This window comes from Scatophagus argus, chromosome 6 (assembly GCF_020382885.2).
Source record: "Scatophagus argus isolate fScaArg1 chromosome 6, fScaArg1.pri, whole genome shotgun sequence".
Taxonomy (NCBI): Eukaryota; Metazoa; Chordata; class Actinopteri; family Scatophagidae; genus Scatophagus; species Scatophagus argus.
In genome coordinates this window covers 13,002,746-13,020,994 of record NC_058498.1, presented here as the reverse complement: position 1 = coordinate 13,020,994, position 18,249 = coordinate 13,002,746, and the positions used below count along the sequence as shown (strand labels likewise).

The window sequence follows — 18,249 nt, the reverse complement described above, 5'->3', positions numbered from 1 at the left end:
AAATTAGTCCACAAAACGAGAATTAGTCAGCAACACATTCGCAAATGGATTTTGTTTAATGTTTATACTTGGTCAGAAGAGCAGCGTCCGAATGTTTTGTACTTTTTTTTCCCTCTGTATCATGTAGCGGAAGTGGAAGAAGGTTTCTCTGTCACACAGGAATTCCTTAATAGTAACGAAGGGTGTAATTGAAAGTGATGGTAAGTTCAGCAGCTACTGCCTACTCAAAAGAAATAACCATAAGATCAAAGATTATATTGTTATATTAATTCTGTTCCAAACTTGATTTTGGCTTTTTAAATGAAAACTTTCACCATCCCCACTGAAGCTGCAGCAATGACTCGATGAACTTGGTAAGTAGAAAGTTGTGTTTTAACAGGACAGTTAAAACATTTAAAAAGGACAAAATATGCTCAGCTTTTACAAAAATATATTACTTCACCACATCATTTTTCTCAGGTAAAGTTGATCCACAGGTATTTGAAATTGCGTACTAACCTGAATGAAGTTCTTGAAAATGTTTCTGATTTTTACAACATCCTGGTGGGGAACAGACACGGTGCATTTCACACACAAGGGGAAATAAATGCACCTTAAAAACTGGTAGAAATTTTTGGAAGCATCCTGACCTGCTTACCATCATCTGTTTTGTGTAGACTTCATTAATATCTGAACTGGTCAGGGTGTTTTTTTCATATTCAGGTATGTGTTTTGTGTTCATTTAAAGACCCTGTACATCCATCAAGTCTTTTTAATGAGTCAGGCTGAATTTTACCTCAACTCTGATTTGAAGTAGTGGAGCTATGTTGGGAATAATGTGAGGTCACTTTTTTCGTGAGCTGAAAAAAACATACATTTCCCAAGTCTTCCCAAACAGATACAGCAAAGTTCATATAAGAGTCAGAGAGCTGACAATCAAAAACAGCCCTGATAAGATATATATAATTAGGGAAAGGGACTGACATCACCTGTGTCCTCAGGTATGCAGGGATACTATGCATTATTCAAAATAATGAAATGATAGTATAGTCCCGTACATAAAATTATTAAGAAATGAATAAAACTAGATGCATACAATATGTATGACTGGCATCTCACGCCCACATATTAGTGAAAAAGACAACTTTGAATGTGAAGGTGTAGAACAGCATTCATTAGGCATTACAGTCGGTGTCTGCAGTATTGTTCCACAGCAAGACTGCTCAATGTTGTTGAAAACTCTGAGCTAGCAGGTGGACCTTTGAACACATCATTTTATCCCATATAGCACACATTATTCACGCTCTTGCTTATTCAAATGGAAACGGTCAGTGGAGCCCATGGACGGGGTCCATAGGCACCAGAGGAAGACATCTGACTGGTATGTTTTAGAGCATTTCCCAACAAGAGAATTAAATTTGTCATTCGCAAAGGTTTATGCACCCATGAAGATTTTTTAGTATTATTATTTTTGTTAGCGTAAACTTTAATCTCAAAAGGTACGGTGGTTTCGGAAAATAATAAAAAAAAGATTAAATGTGGTTGGGTCAGCGTTATGAATCTCATCAAAGCTTAAGATGTGGGCTTACACATATTAAGTAATTCACTATTGTAACTTGAACTCAAATTAATACCTGCTCAGTGCAGTGGCAGTGCATCATGATGCTCCGCCCACACCCGCGCCGAATCTTTGACGTCATACTCCTGCGACGGTGTGTCAGCTTCAATCATGGCTTCTAGGTTGGAAATTAATTTCATCAGATTATTGTCTCGCTGCGAATCTATAGCGTCGGAGAAACGAGGAGAAACCGAATGGAGATTAGAAAAGGTAAGACGAGATAAATAAGTAGTGAACTTCAGCCCTGTTTTTCTCTAAACTCCATTAACTAGCTGAAGTTAGCATGACTGTTGTTGTTGTTCTGTTAGCCACGTCGTCACTGAAACCAGTGACAGGATTTTCTTAGACGGTCTCTTTCAGTAGCTTTTCTCCTCTCACTTGACTTGTAGATTAATTGCTAAATTATCTCGCTGTGCGAATGACACAGTAACTTAAGACACTCAGACGTTAATAATGCACAGTGCATTTGAAGTGCAAAGCACGTTATAATTACCCAGAAATCATGTGATGAACATATATATCTAGACAGATATATATATATATCATTAATATCAAAGTACTGGTGTCACACAGATCGAAGTAGATTACACGGCTAAGATAAAGTCATTTGAATGGCTGCAGTAGGCTCTGAAACAAAGCTACAATACACGTAGTTTCTGGTTTATAGGGCGTACGTCTCGCACCAGTGCTGTCAGTCTGTTTATCTGTCTGTCTGTTTATCTATCTGAAACCACTACTACCACCTTGATGGATGTTTTTAGCCAAAAGACTGGGTTTGGGTCTGGCTTGCTGCTGTGTCTTGGCTTTTTAATGTAGAGAAGCACAGCAGAGTGTGCACAGCTTGACGTCACTCATCCTATAGAAACATGCCAAAAATGTCAGCTAATGAATACACAAACACTCTTTGGTTTCTAGTATGTCGGTGCCCTGGAGGAGATGTTGGTGGCTCTGCGGAAATGCCACAGGTAAGACCGCTTGTGTCGCTAATGTGTCTTGTCAGTAAACCACCAAATCTTTAATGCAACACCTTACTTAATCTGTTTGAACAAAATTTTTTTCTTATTGTTCACACCAGCGGCACGGTGGTGCAGTGGTTAGCACTGTCGCCTCATAGCAAGAGGGTTCCAGGTTCGAATCTCGGTCTGGGCCCTTCTATGTGGAGTTTGCATGTTCTCCCTGTGCCTGCGTGGGTTTTCTCCGGGTTCTCCGGCTTCCTCCCACAATACCAAAAACATGCACATTAGGTTAATTGGCTACTCTAAATTGCCCCTAGGTGTGAGTGTGAGAGTGTGTGGTTGTTTGTCTTTGTGTGTTGGCCCTGCGATTGACTGGCGACCAGTCCAGGGTGTACCCCGCCTCTCGCCCGTAGTCAGCTGGGATAGGCTCCAGCTCCCCTGCGACCCTGACGGATAAGCGGTATAGAAAATGGATGGATGGATGGATGTTCACACCAGCATCGCTATGTGATTAATATACAGATAGGTTTGATGGTAACATTATTCAGCAACAATTTGTTTCTTTTTCAGCAAACCCACACCAGAAGTACTGACCGAATACACGAGAAAAGTAGATTTTCTGAAGGGACTTCTAGAAGCTGAGAAACTGGTCAGTGACAACATTTTTACTTTCACAGTTAGTTTCCATAGTATCTGCTGAATGTGTTATTCAGTATTTGTGACAAGGTTTAAAATGGTAGTCCGCTCTCTGTATCTCACTTGTTATGTGAACTGTACATCCCAAACGCCTGAAAACACGAAGCAGCAAATTCTTATTCAGACTTTTCTCTTGTTGACGCACTTTCCTTATCTCAAGTCTCTCCTGTCCTTCTGTTCAGTCCTCACCAACAGAAAAGGCTTTAGCTAATCAGTTCCTCGCTCCCGGGCGAACACCAACAATAGCCAACGAGAGGATGCCTGCCACTAAAACAGTCCACATGCAGACGAAGGCCCGGTGTACAGGAGAGATGAGGGACGAGCTGCTTGGGACGGTAGGATGAGACGTGCGCTGTTTGTTGAGCTCAAACGCAGTGTAGTCCGTATGTAAGGTAGACAGTTCAGTGTCAGACATGGAGGACATCTGCATCATTTTGCTCTCAGCTGTGTCCCCCTCCAGCTTATAGTTTATTTACAGTTGACCACTAACAATTTAAACTTGGACATTTAAGCTGTCAGGCTAGACTGTATTTTGGCTTTGAGCTAATATTATCAGCTCTGAAGTTAGTTTGTAGCTGTACTGTTTTAAAGTACTAACTTTTTTTTTTCATACTCAACTGCAAAAGTCAGGTTCTTCAAATGCAACACTTTAAGGTTTTAGAAAAACAAGATTTAAAATATAAATACCAATAAATAGATTTTCTTTTTTGTGTCTTTACAGGGGTTATCAGGCAAAGGTAAGGAATATTTGTGGAACTCAAAGGCACCTTGACAGTTTTTGGACTAACACCATGATACGTAATATTTAAAAATGCTGATGTTTTTGACTTGAGAGCGGTTTGGTTTAGGAAGGTGATGCTCTGCTTTCTTCTCTGTAGGCACATCAGAAGCAGAATTGCGCAAGAGAAGGTACAGCTGTTCATATTATTTCTTGATTAAAAACTAATGTCCATCATATATTATTCAGGTTTTTTCTTGTTCACTGCTCAAAGCTTTCCGAAGATGGCCAGGACCATGGAACTTTTATCACTGTTGTTGTGGATGAAGACCTCAGTAAAATAAAAAATGTTAATCAGGCTGTCCCACCCTGCGCAGGGGTCTTCTTCTGGATGAGCGTCAGTCTGCTGCCGAGCTGGAGGCCGTCCTGCAGCACCACCACAACCTGCAGGAGAAGCTTGCTGACGACATGCTCAACCTGGCCAGGAATTTGAAAAACAACACTCTGGCAGCGCAGAACATCATCAAACAGGACAACCAGGTGACTGGGTAGACATTCTGCGAGCGTTCTTAATACTGGATAGTTTAATCTTACCCTGTTTACAACATCGGGTTGATACTGTGAAGAATACATTTCTCCATCCCAAAATAATGACCCCTCGTCTGTTTTCAGTACTGTCTCATCTATAGACTCCAGTTTCAACAGAGACGAGAAGAAATAAACTTGTTTATGGGAACTAATGCTTAACAGCTGAACCACCATCCAAGCAGCGGAGGAACAGATGTTTGGAAGCTTCTGCTTTGTGATGAGCCAACAGTATTAATGTTATGCTGTGTTAAAAAGTTGCAGATGAGTTGCAGATAAGGCCTGACGAAGCAGAAGCATGTGACTCTATGAGTGCAAAGAGGCTGTCGATTGCTTTTCCCGTTTGTTTTTCGTTCATTCCCCCACCTCTCTGGTTTTATGGTTAACAGGCCACGCAAAGTTTTTGACTTCCAAAAAACGTTTATACTTCAGATCTTTTCATTTTCTGTTTACGTTTCTGTTCTCCATCTCATTTTGTCCTTCTGATCCCACGTCTCAGCTAATTCTGTCCACAAGTGGGCAATACAATGCAAACAATTGTCATAACCACCCTATAAAACCCTTTTACATTTACAAGTCCAGAGTCTGACATTTGTCTCTGTGTTTACATTGTCAGTTGTGTGTTCCTCTCCCTTCCAGACTCTGAGCCAGTCGATGCGTCAGGCCGACCTCAACTTTGAGAAACTGAAGACGGAGTCAGAGCGACTGGAGCAGCACACCAAGAAGTCCGTCAACTGGCTGCTGTGGCTGATGCTCATCCTGGTCTCCTTCACCTTCATCAGCATGATCCTCTTTATCAGAATCTTCCCGCGACTCCGATGATGATGCGTCTGCGATACTGAACTCTTAGTCCTGCATCCTCCTGTGTTTACAGAGCACAAATAATAGGCCTCATTAGATCTGTGCAGCCTCTCCGTATGTGTCAGAACCAAAATGAACCGTGCACTTTTGAAACTGAACGTTTAAAATGTGGTTTGAAGCATCATTTGAGCATTTTTTTTAAGCAGAAGAGAGCGAGAACAGGGTTGAGGAGCTTCCTGCCGGAGCAGCAACATAGTCTTAATACACAGAGAGCAGAAACTGGGCCTTGATTATTCTTATCCCTCATCAGGTAGGCTACTAGCCATTCACTACATGTGTGTCATTTCTTCCTGTGGGTCTCAAGTCTAAATCATCATCTTTGGAACTTTTTCTTTTCCACCATGCGCACACCTGAAAGAGTTCACGAACCGTCCGCTGTCTGCCAATACTGCATCGAGCCTGGTTTCAACATTATGTTGAATTGATTGAATGGTGAATCTAAAAGTTTGCGTTCATAAATAACTGTGGATATGCTAAAACTTTTAATTGAACTGCCAGTATTTAGCATTTCTCAGCACTACTTGCATTTAAAAAAAAGCTTTATAATGCACTATGATGACATAAGAGATGACTTAAGTGTGTTAATGTGCAGGATACATCAATAATTTCTCCTGTAAAGACATATTTTATAGGAGTACAATTATATTATCATACATTATCAGTTTTTATCCCCTAAACATGAGAGGATATGTTCTAAACACGCTTGTTTATGTTATGTTGTTGTGTCTCGTTCTTATTTATCAATTGCCGGTATGGTCCTTATAAATGATAAATAAGGGGATCAAAGTAGATTTACCAGTTGTTTTGCTAAAAATGATTCAACATTACAAATTGCAAACCAGATTTCAAGCATCAGTTAAATTTTTCTTCTCCCGGTTTATGTTTTTTGGAAACAATTGGATTTTGTGCTGTTAAGTTCTGTGCTCCTCACATGTCTGTCGGTCCTGTTTGTTGCTTCTGAGTGTATGTTTTGGTGGTGATGATATCTTCATGTTGGTGATGAGGTTGCCGATGAAGTTGATTTGATTTTGATTTCATTAAATGACTATAACTCCACAGAAACATTCATATGATTCAGAGCGGCAGCTGTTTGTGTTTAGGAGAAATCACTTCCAGAAATGTGTGTCGATGCCAAATTACAACCATCTCCTTTAATTGTTTTTGGCATAATAACTGTGAGAATGGAATGTCTGCTTTCCCCTCATAACCTAAACACCGAATTATACCCTCTGTCGTTTTTGAAAATGAAGGATGCAGTGGCGTCATGTGGCCAGTGAGTGTCAGTCACATCCTTTGAAAGCAGACAGAAAATGACCTCAGTGGCCCCAATGGCCTGATCAAGCCATGAATCCCAAATTAACCCCACTACTCATTTAGCAGTGATCTGAGGGTTTAAGTATGGCTAAATAAAGGCAGTAGACCACAGAAAAAGCACAACCATATGTGAGCCTGTTTAATCTGTGCATTTGTCAGCTTTTCTTCTTACTTAATTTAGTCTGATGATATTTGGGAATTTGCTGGTCCGAAACTGTATTTCTCATGCAAGCAGAGGCGTTGAGAAGGCTTCTAACAGGTTAACATTCCTGCTGTGTTGTCAGTCTGACTGTCACTTGAGGCCCATGGAGACGACTAGCTTGCCCGGGCTTGCAGCTCAGCCCCCTGGCCCTTCTTCTCTCCCCCTCTCCCTGACTGCTGCCCCACCTCACAGCTTGCTGGCTGGCTGGCCTGCTGGCTGGGTCGAGGCCTGGCCTGCCGTGTATTTTAGGATCCCTGGGGGGTATTTTGCCTGCTGGAAGCTGAGGTATGCAAGCCACCAGGAGACCAAATGAGGTTGTGTCACTGCGAAGGATCGTCATCCCTCAGTTTAATCACAGCTGTTTGTGCCTCCACAGGCTTCAGCTAATGCTCTGGCTGTGTGATCTGCAGCTCTGAGGCTGCAGCTCTGCTTTTGAACCAAAGCAACAGTACATGACTTCATCAGCCGTGTGGTTTCTCTTGTTCCTTAACGTTGTATTATCCCATCAGCTTAAAGAGACTGTTTCTTTTAAGTCTCCCACACAGACTCCCGAGTCTGGCATGTGTTAAGTTCCTATATTCAGCAAATGCCTCAAGATGCTTGGGGCTCATTACTGGCACTTTTAACCTCCGACCCAATAAACCTGAATGAATTCCTTCCTGCACTCTTTTGCCATAGAGTCGCTCTGGAAGTAGTGTTCAACATTTAGCTGAATCGATTCAGTACCGTTGTGAAATAAAACACTCCCTATGAGGGAAATAATAGGTATACTGTTGGTAATAATTGTATTTACCTAAGTACTACACATATGTACATTTTGAGGCACAATGACACTTGAGTATTTTAACCATTTTTACCTCTCTATATTTAGGAGATACAGTTACTCTGATGATCAGGATAAAAGTATTGGGAACAAACTCCTTGTTACTGAATTCAAGTGTGGTATGGGGCTGTTTATCAGGGTTTTGCTCGGCCCCTTACTTCCAGCGAAGGGAAATCTTGATGCTTCAGCATGCCAAGACATTTTGGACAATGATATGATAATGATATGCTTCCAACTTTGTGGCCACAGTTTGGGGAAGACCCTTTTCTATTCCAGCATGACTGTGGCCCCGTTTCACAAAGCAAAGTCCATAAAGACATGGTTGGATGAGTTTGGTGTAGAAGAACTTGACTGGCCCACACAGAGCCCTGACCTCAACCCAACTGAACACCTTTGGGATGAACTGGAACTTGAGATTGTGAGCCAGACCTTTTGGTCCAACATCAGCGTCTGACCTCACAAATGCTCTACTGCATGAAAGGGGAAAAACTTCCACTGTATGTATTTAGAACGCAATGTCATTAAAGTCCCTGCCAGTGTAACGGTCAGGTGTCCCAATACTTTTATCTACATGGTGTTGATTTCATATCAGCGTATTTGTAGATTTAATTATCCAAACTACCTGGCATAGTTCAAACCAGTTACACACTAATAATAATAATCTAATAATATCCAACTCTATAAATTAATGTATAACACTATATAGAATTCTTTTGGACACAGTAAATTTATGGCTGCAGGGTTGTAATGGCTTTGCCAAAAATCAAGTAGCTTCTGTATGACTCGTCTTCCTCATCTGTATTTAGTCAAGTGTTGCTTTATTATATTTTACCATGCAAGAGAGAATATTCACAGGCAGGCAGATGTATAGACAGCATACATATGAATATAATGTACCTACACCTGCACATATGTACGCAGGCTTTGCTTATGTTTAGCAAAGTAAAACTTTTTTCACTATGTCAGTCCAAGCTTCAGCACTATCTCTGTGTCTTTTGAGCTAATAAGCTGTGTGAAGGTTTTTACTGCTGATACACTCTTTGTTGTAACAATTCTAAATGAACGCTTGGTAAACAAGCAGCACGTTTAGGTGTCGTAGCGTTGAGCTGAACTGTGTGTGGTAGTATGCTTTTAATTGGTTTGATCCCTCCAAACAGCAGAGAGCAGAGGAACAAATTGTGAAGCATGAGGAACTTCCATCCCCTCTCAGTGCTGCGCTGCGCCCATTAAACACCGCAACACTCCAGTCTTTTTAATTTAGTTTTTGGCTGCAGCTACAGGAGGATTTGGGTTGCCCACAGAGATGAAGGAGATTTTTCTTTCATTTTCTTCTTTTTGTTTTTTTCGCTTTTACCCCCACGTACTTCCACAAGGGAGCAAAAGAGCAAAGAGGGCTTTTTTTTTCTTTCCTTCTTTCCAAGGTTTTAAAGGTGCTGTGATGTTAATGACCTAATAGGAGCACGAAAGCCTGCACTTGCTGAGCTTTTAGTGTGAGTCACTATCTTGCACACACATTCACAGAAAACAGAGCTGATCTGCTTTTGCTGTGACTCAGAATTTACAGTTGAATTCCGTGTGAGGCCCTTTTTTTCTTTTTCTTTTTTTATTTCTTTCCAGTATTTCTTAGGTCACACATGGATGTAGGTAAAAGTTGATGGACGGTTAAAACACCAGAAAAAATGGTGGGAAAAAAGCCCCGTTTCTATCATTCTGTTCCATGATATTAACACAGTAGAAAGTTGTCAGTAAACCAAACCAATCTTGGTGCAGTTAACCTTTATCCATATTGAAGTTTTTGTGGTTTATAGGTACTGATCAGAGCTGCACCGCTGTTTATCTCCACCTCTTTATCTCTCTCTTGCCTACACAGGTGCTGTGGAAGTTACTCTGTTTTCATTTTGCCGTTGCTGTTTCTGAGAGACAGTGTGTGTGTCTGTCTGTCTCTGCGGTTGTGTTGTGTCTGTGGCTCTTCCTCAGTTTGAAGACACTAATGAGGGTACCTCTCAAAGCTCTCTCTCTCTCTCTCACACACACACACACACACACACACATACAGCTGTGTTGAGGAAGCTCTCTGACTGGAAGGTTGAAGTAGCTGAAGCACCTAGCAGAACCACTTTCACCTCTCTTACGGTATCTGTGACAGGTGAAGGTCCCGGTTGATTTCACACAATTATCCTCCCTAGCTTCCCCAGCTGTATGTTTGGTGTGTCTGTACGTGCCTTGTGTGTATGTTTATTGCACCCCAAAGAGCTGAGCCATATGTCATTCCCTGCAGCCCCCTATTGGCCCTCCATCACTGAGTATTCACAGCCTTAGTGTCAACATGTGGGTTAATGCACTCAACCTTCGAGTCTATTTTGTGAGGCGGCGTGGCGCTGAAAGAGTCCCCAGTGGAAGGAAAAAAAAAAAACCTCCCTGCTGGTTTCTGCTCAGCCTTTGATGTGGAGAGCCCAGGTAGTACTGCTGCTGAGAGGCTTAATTTCTTGATTCTTTGCTCCTTCACCTTTTAGTGATTCAGTTCTCACGGCGGGCAGAACTGACGACCACGGCTCTTGCTGGCACTACAGGAGGCTTTGTGTCTTGCAGGCACACTTAAAGGAATAGTTAAGCACATTCTGGGGAAAGTGCTTATATGATTTCACTCTTGTGTCTGTTCTGTAAATACGTGGCTGAAGCCAGCTAGCTTAGCATAGCACTAATTAACATGCTTCATCTTGCTTGTACAATCCATACAAAAACCCTTTGCCAGCGCGTGCCAGGCAAACAGCGAGCGTCTCATTCTTACACCCAGTGTTTGTAGGGATTAAACAAATGAGATATTGTGTGTTTATTAGTGAGCTTTAGAGGTCCTGACGGATGGAGCTGTAATGATTGATCAAGTAACTGATTATCAAAAAAAAAGTCACCTCCTTGATTATCAAAGAACAGATTAAGTTATTTATCAAGCAAGATTCTCTGGTTGCAGCTCCTCACACGTCAGAGTTTGCTGCGTTTCTCTGCTTCATATAATAACTAAATATTTTGTGTGCTTGATCTGTTGCTCTGACAAAACAAGTCATTTGATATTCTTTAGGAACTTGTGATGCACATTTTTCACTATTCTGTTGCACGTTGTAGATTGAATGTTAATTTGATTCACAGAAAAACAATATTGATCATTATATTAATCAATAATGAAACTAATTATTGGTTGCAGCCCTGCTTTATACACAAACTTAAATTGAGAGGTGTCCTGGTCTTCTCATCTGACCTAACCTGTCTAGAAAATCAAGTGTCAGGCTTTCCCTTTGTGGCATTTAAAGCTCGAGTCAGGGCAGAGGTAAGAAGTCGCAGGTGGCTTGGATGTAGAGCTTGTTTTTCTCTGCGTAGACTTAACCTTTAGCTGGGAATTGGTGCTCAGACAGCACGGAGCCCTCAGGGGTAAAAACAGTCCAGGACATAAAGGTGTTGCAGACAACGTGAAGCTGGGGCAGGACCCGGCAGCTGAGACTTTGGGTTCTGTCTGAAGCTGCAGCAAAGACCGTGATGAGCTCTGGGGGGTGATGGGATATGTGGGACTGATATATGGGAACTTCTTCTGGGCCTCCTCACCGTTTTACTCCAAGACGCCCCGAGCTGCCACAGCAGGTGCAGGGCCCCTCCAGGAACAACAGAGCCTCCTCAGGGTAGCAGATTTGGGGTGTGTTTGCTTGTGTGTGTTATGGATTTGTGTCTATGGGTGTTACATTTTACTTTCATCTACCATGTTTCCCTCCTCTTTCAAACTGAACCTTTGTGTATGTAAATGAACAAAATTCCCGAAACTGCCACAAAATGTGCCCAAAAACAAATTAGTCTATTTTTGAGTTCACTATGAAAGTTATAAAATTCTTGTCATTGTGTGTGTGGTGTTGATAAAAGGGATGAATCCTTGGCTGAGCTGTTATTTGTGAGGGTGCCTGAGACCAAGGTTTCTTTCAAGGGTAGTTTGAACGTCATTCGTCACATGTTTTGCCCACTGAGTTAGCATATCAAGGCCAACCAGATGGTCTATGGTCTAATTGCAAATACTGAAGTGCTACATTTTCTTTTTCAGTTACTTGTTGCTTTCTCGGTGCAGTTTCTGAGAAAATACAGCCAAAACAATCTTAGTTTTCAAAATGAGTTGCAAAAGTTGCACAAATTTGCCACATTGTGTTCGGTCATATTATCTGTTTGTGTGTGCATTAATCCTGTCTACACACACTCCTCTCTGATCCATCATATTCCAAACAGTCCCGATCAATAGTGATGCCGCTTCTTAGCTTGTCAGACTGACTGCAGCTCTTTGTGCTATTGATTCTTTTCTTTCTCTGTTTCTTCTGCCTTGTTAAATGACTGGATGTCTCAGGGCTGAAGAAGAGGATACTCGCTCTTCAGTGATAGAAAAGCTCTTCTTCTGCTTGTTAAGGAGATCATGGACTACTGGAAACCAGCAAGACAAAACTCGATGAGGGGGGGGGGTATGGATCGGAGCCTTTTGTGTGTGTGTGTGTGTGTGTGTGTGTGTGTGTGTAACAGGCTCAGTCCTGTCCTCACAGCACTGGGCTTCAGTGCAATACAAAAACATCCATAAATGAATGAATGGCCTTGCTCCTCCTTCAGGGTGAAGGATTTTTGTTTCTCAAGATTTTTGCAGTCATTATCTGTGGTATTTGCTGCGCTGTACTGCACCTGTAGCACAGTGAAAATGTATTATGTTTTAGCAGTAAACATATATGAGATATTTTTAAGAAAACACTACGAGATTTATACAATAGCAGAGCAACAATCATTTGTAGCGATCGAACAAACGGCAGATTGGGCCTCAGTCAGTGGACAGTGGAGTACATTTACACACACACTGTACTTAAAAGTAAAAAAAGCATTGAAATGTGCTTAAAGTGAGCCCCCGATGGAGTTAATTTTAACTACTTTATTTACTGTCAGGTGGTCTTATGTGTAATAATACACTATATATTTCCCTCTGAAATACAGTTGAGTAGAAATATAAAGCAGCATAAAGTAGAAATACAAGTACCTCAAAATTGTACTTAATTAAGAAGAAACAACGTCCATGGCTTAAGAGTGAGCAGTAATCTTTGTTTTCTTTTGTCTTCTGTCATGTTCTGTCACTTCTCTGTCATCTCTTACATTTGTTGGGTTTACAGCCTGATGTGATTATTGCTGCTGTAACAGTCGCTGGTATTGTTTTCTCTCTCATCTTTCCAACCACGTCCCCTCAGCCTAGTTGTTAGTTAGCTTCACTGCCCAATTTCTTTTCCAGTTTCACCTCTTCACCTGTGGCTATCCCCCATCACCCCCAACCCTCCACCCTCAAACACAGTGTTTTTTATTTAGCAGCTCAGAGATCTTTTAGTTGAACCCCATCCATGACTGCTCTAAGTCAGTAGGATAATATAGGAGATAAAACATGAACTGGTTGGTAGTGATTTTTCACCATCTTCGCTCTAACAGTCCTAATCTTCCTGTTGTCTGAGTGCCAGGCAGGTGACCATAGTTCAGCTATTAGCTGGACAACACGCAGGAAACCCATATGGCAGAACAGGAAAGAAAACACATGATTGAAGAGAGCTGAAGATTCGCTTGATTTAGCCATCGCAAAACCAGAATTGTGAGTCAGTCTTCCTTCTTCAACGCTTTGTTCACTTCCTGCAATCCACTGACAGACAGTCACTGTGGACAAATAACTCTATCTTTGTTACAACAGAACCCAGACAGTTTTTAGCCAAGAGACCAGAAACCTGGACAACGTTTCCCAATGGTTTTGGCGATTTTTGACATTTCGACTCGGGTGTGACATATACTGATCAGTCACAACACAATCAACCTCCTGATATTTTTGTATGTCCCCTCTGTGCTGCCAAAACAGCTCTGACCTGTCAGGGGAAGGGATCCAGGACCTCTGGGGGTATTTTGTGGCTGCTGGCATCAGAATCCACTTGGTTGCCAGAACCCAAGGGTTCCCCCGCAGAACATTGCATTATAAAGATATGGTTCATTTTGTTCACTTCACCTGTCCGTGGTGCTAATGCTGTGGCTGATTGGTGGATCTGTGAAAGTGAAAAATGTCAACTACTGGATGGACTGACACGACTTGGCTCTTCTTTGGTTGCCATCATGTAAAATTTTATTGTCTTTGTTTTAGGAAAACGAATCACATTCCTGTCAGCCTCAGCTGTGCACTTTGTGTTTAGTACTAATTTGCAAATATTAGCATGCTAACACGCTAAACTAAGATGGTGATCTTGGTAAGCATTGCACCTGCTAAACATGTTAGCACTTTGTTTACACCACGCTGTTTACTGTGAGAGCATTTGATTTATTGATTGCTTGTCAGAATAATAAATAATCCTTCAAAGGCACGTAACCAAGCTTAGATTGGTTTGTAGGGTTGTTTGGTTTTTTGATAGTCAGTCCCCAACCTGTCATAAGGGTCCCTTAGTGTGTTAAACTTTTGCCCATCACCTACAAAAAATAAACCACAAAGTACATAAACCAACATTAACTGGATGCAGAAACACGTCCTGCTCATACAGTTACAGCATGTTCCCTATCATCACCTGTCTAATCTTAGCCTACATGCTTCATGGGATTGGTTATTTCCACACACACTCTTGAATATTTATGTCCCAATTTGGGCTATTTTTCTCTCATGTTTTCAAACTGGGGTTATTTATAGTGACTAGACACACTGTACTCTCACACAGCCAGCTTCTTTCAGGCATGCAGTCAACACACACACACACACACACACACACACACACACACACACTTGCACTCTGTCAAGTAAATCACATTACGATGCAATAGTTCCAGCTTGCGTAAGTCTAAAGCCACAGTTTGTTTATTGACTCTCAGACCCCTTGCTGAACTTTTACACTCATTCTGCTTCCATGATACCCAACTTCTCCACTCCTCTCCTTGTGAGAACATAAACAAACACTGTTTTTATTATTGTGGGAAGTTTCAAGACACAACACGGGGCCCCTGGTTCCATCCCATCCTCAGCTAGCAGAGCGCTGGCCCCCGGGGGTCATAGAGCAGCGCTGTGGTCAGTCAGGCCTGAGTCACAGGATGTTGAAGTAGCATGCCTCAGGGCTGTGGCTGGAAATAGGACTTGGGAAGAGCGAATAGTTAAAGCCTTGATGTCTGGCTTCCCCACCTCTGCTCCCCTGGGACGGGAAAGAACAGGCCACACACACACACACACAGTCAAACCTCTCTGTCAAACTACTGACAAGGGCTTGGGGCCAGCACTTCATTCCACAGGGTCAATAACAATAGTAAAAGGCAGACGGAAGAGGAAACTAATCAAGGATTTAGGCAGTTTATTTGGCAACCATGTTGCAGTTAATTTAGTTTGGGGAAGAGACAGTTTGCGGGGGAGTGGTTTTGCAGACGTTGGACAGGTTACTATGGGGAGTGGTAGTTAGCGCCTTGATTCCCTGTAACTGACGGTGTCACGAACACTGCAGTCTATCTTTGATCCTTTCAGACGAAGTAGTTCTCACCTCGGATGTGGTGTTTGCAACGGCCAGGATGGGCGGTGTGCGGCTTGGTGTGTTTCCTCTGTAAACACTCACACAATACTGCTGTATTTATCCCACAGCCATGCCTCACTCTCAGGAAGTAATTATGTGTTTCCCCTTTCTCTTATTTATCTCAGTCCATCTATGTGCCAGAGAAAAAATATGTCCTGCCCTTTGACCTGCATAAACCTCTCAGGTTAATATTTTTGTGTTTTGTTGTTTTAAAAAAAGAAAACATCTTTGTTATTGTCGTGAGAAATTCATTCCCTTTGGACTGCCATTAATTTCTGATCTAATCTCAGGAAATCTTGACGTATGAGGTCCATGGCAAGCTAATATTTATGACAAAGAACATATAGTCTTTTCTTGGCATTCATTAAATCATTTGGATATGGTTTCTCAGTGGATGTTTAAATCCTCAAGCAGTTAGATATACATCCAGGGAGGACACAGAGGCTCATTGTCAGGTCCTTTGTCAGTGGAATCCTGGGAATTTTTATCCTCGCTCTGATCTGCACCCACAAATCATCACCATGTGAACGATTTCACATGTGGCCGTAGAAAAAATGCAAACGACACGTTTTACAGACCGACTGCATCTACCGCAAATGACAAGTGTATTTAAACAAGTGAAAACAAATATGGCAAGATGCATCAGTTGCACTAGTGTTGTAAGGTGCCTTATTCTGTCCCTTTCTGAAACAAGACAAAGTGCAAAGAAAATCTCCCATCAAATTTCAAGCACATGTTGGTCAACAACTTGTCTTTAATCTAAAATGTTTTCATTTTTTAGCCAGTTTTCTTTTTTTTTTCTTTTTTTTAACTCCGAAGATGATCTTAAAGCTCTGAATGTGAATCTCACAGATCAGCATGTTTTCCAGTGGGCTGAAAATTAAGTAACCTGGGATCAATGATGACCAGTGCATAAATGAATGTCTACGAATGTCACGTTCTTGATTTACTTTTATATTGTGTTTACTTTCTATATTCAAAGACAAACAGGCATCAGCTGCTATAAGAACTTACGATTTTAACCCAGTGCAGTTGAACAAAGTTCAGCTTCTTCAGGTTCTCTTTGTCTCTCAGCTTTCCCCAGCGGAAATGTTTCTAAGAACTGAGCTGTTTGTACGCTCGCTGTCCCCGCATGTGTGCCTGCACGTGTGCGCCTTTACGTGCGAAAGGAAGCAACAAAACGACAGTGTCCTAATATTCCCAGTGTGAGGGGAAGTTTGAGAGCCATACTTTGATGTTGTGCAGCACACATGATCTTCCTGAAGCCAACACCCCCGTCCCCCCCTCCCCACGCCCTCGCTGCTCGGGGAGCTTCGACATTGACCTAACCTTGACTGTCTTATGTACTTACTGCACCTCTTTCTCTTTCTGGATGTGTTGCCCTCGCTGTCACTCTGACAATATGTGGAAAAGCTGTCACGGACACATCCGCTCAGGAAGGACATTGAGTTTCAAGCTCACCATCCAACACTCCAAGTTTCTTATCAATGATAAAGCTAATCCTTTGGAACTGCACACGGCCCCCCGAACCACCCATCTGTGTGAGAAAAAGAACAAAAAGAGGGGAGGGGAGAAGTGAGAAAAACAGAGAAAATAGGGAGAGGATATGTGGAGAAGACACAGAAGGAAAGAGAAAAAAAAGGGAGCAGGGGTCAAAATTGGAGAAGCTGGATTAAGATTTGAAAATATGAAGAAAAAGAGCAGGTGATTTGTGCAGAGTTTGCTCAGAGGATGAGAGGAGTGGGCAGGAGAGGTGACCCTGACAGACTAATCTGTTCAGATAAGTGTGTTGTGGTCCATGTGTGGGAAAACAAGGCTCTCTGCGATGTGTGTGTGACCCAGGGCTAAGTGTCGTCCACACAGAGCAGGGGTGAGCGCTCAGCACACATGATGGAGCGGGGTGTAACCCGGGTGGAGGCTCAGTTTACTGAAGGGTCTCGCGGTTCAGGGTATTGTGACAGAGATAAAGCTGTTTGAAAGAGGAAGTCAAACCTTTCCTTGAGAAAATAACCTGCTATATGTCTCACTTCAAAGCGTCAGCGTGACATGTAGAAGCAAAGGAAGTCTGATGTCAGGAGCAAGATTACGTATTCAAATAATGGCTTTCGTAATGTTTGCTGTTTTGAAACTACTTAGCTTCAAAACATGGACAGTTATGTCTAACAGCTTCTTACCGGCTTCCTGTTCGAGTTAAAGGCTGTTTAACAAAGCTGCAACTTATGATTTCATTTTTATTCCTGACTATTTTTCTGTCTGACCAACAGTCCAAACCCCAAAGATATTAAATTTACAGTTGAATATTCACATGTAAGATGATAGAACCAGAGAACTTTTTACCTGAAGTAAGAGAGAAAGAAGAATTACCTAAACAATCCATCTATTATAAAATCCTTACAGATTAATTTTCGACTAATCAAATAACCTCTGGGATTTGTGACAAAATCTAAAATAGTAATCAACTGACTATAAATTTATCTTGCCACATGTTGTGTACATTTGTTTGTCGTTTTGCATAGAAGTAAAACTATTCAATAGTTCATTTCTAACTCGTGTAAAAAAGCATCTCAGCTTATCAGATGACAAGATCTCCGGGTGCTTGGTTATATTACGCTCTTCCAAAGCATAATGCAACTTGAGGATTACGTGTATCTATGTACCAAAGATTTTACAAGCTCTTCCTAACATTGTAATAAATCCCTGCCTCTTAAACCTTGAGCAGAATAAATGTGGAGGGAGAAGGCAAAAAAGCAGGCGGCGTGTCTTTTAAATATCTGAAAACATGTGCTTGCATGACTTTCTCTGAAGCTGACTCTGGAGCAGCAAGCTGCGGCTGATTGACACACGGTACTCTGAGATTCATAAATCTCCAGTAATGCTTAGCAAGCCTTTACAGATGGCGCAGTGTAACCTTGGTTACAATTTCATTAGAGGC

At 41.8% G+C, this 18,249-nt stretch overlaps 1 protein-coding gene across 1 annotated transcript; it reads left to right on the top strand.

Annotated features, from left to right (window-relative positions):
* Positions 1-1,649: 1,649 nt before the first annotated feature.
* use1 (unconventional SNARE in the ER 1 homolog (S. cerevisiae)) lies at positions 1,650-6,850 on the top strand. The gene is made up of 8 exons (XM_046390601.1): positions 1,650-1,807; positions 2,513-2,562; positions 3,124-3,202; positions 3,432-3,584; positions 3,971-3,986; positions 4,128-4,158; positions 4,345-4,507; positions 5,192-6,850. The coding sequence occupies exons 1-8, from the start codon at positions 1,709-1,711 to the stop codon at positions 5,372-5,374; spliced, it is 774 nt and encodes a 257-aa protein (XP_046246557.1). The 5' UTR covers positions 1,650-1,708; the 3' UTR covers positions 5,375-6,850.
* Positions 6,851-18,249: the final 11,399 nt, after the last annotated feature.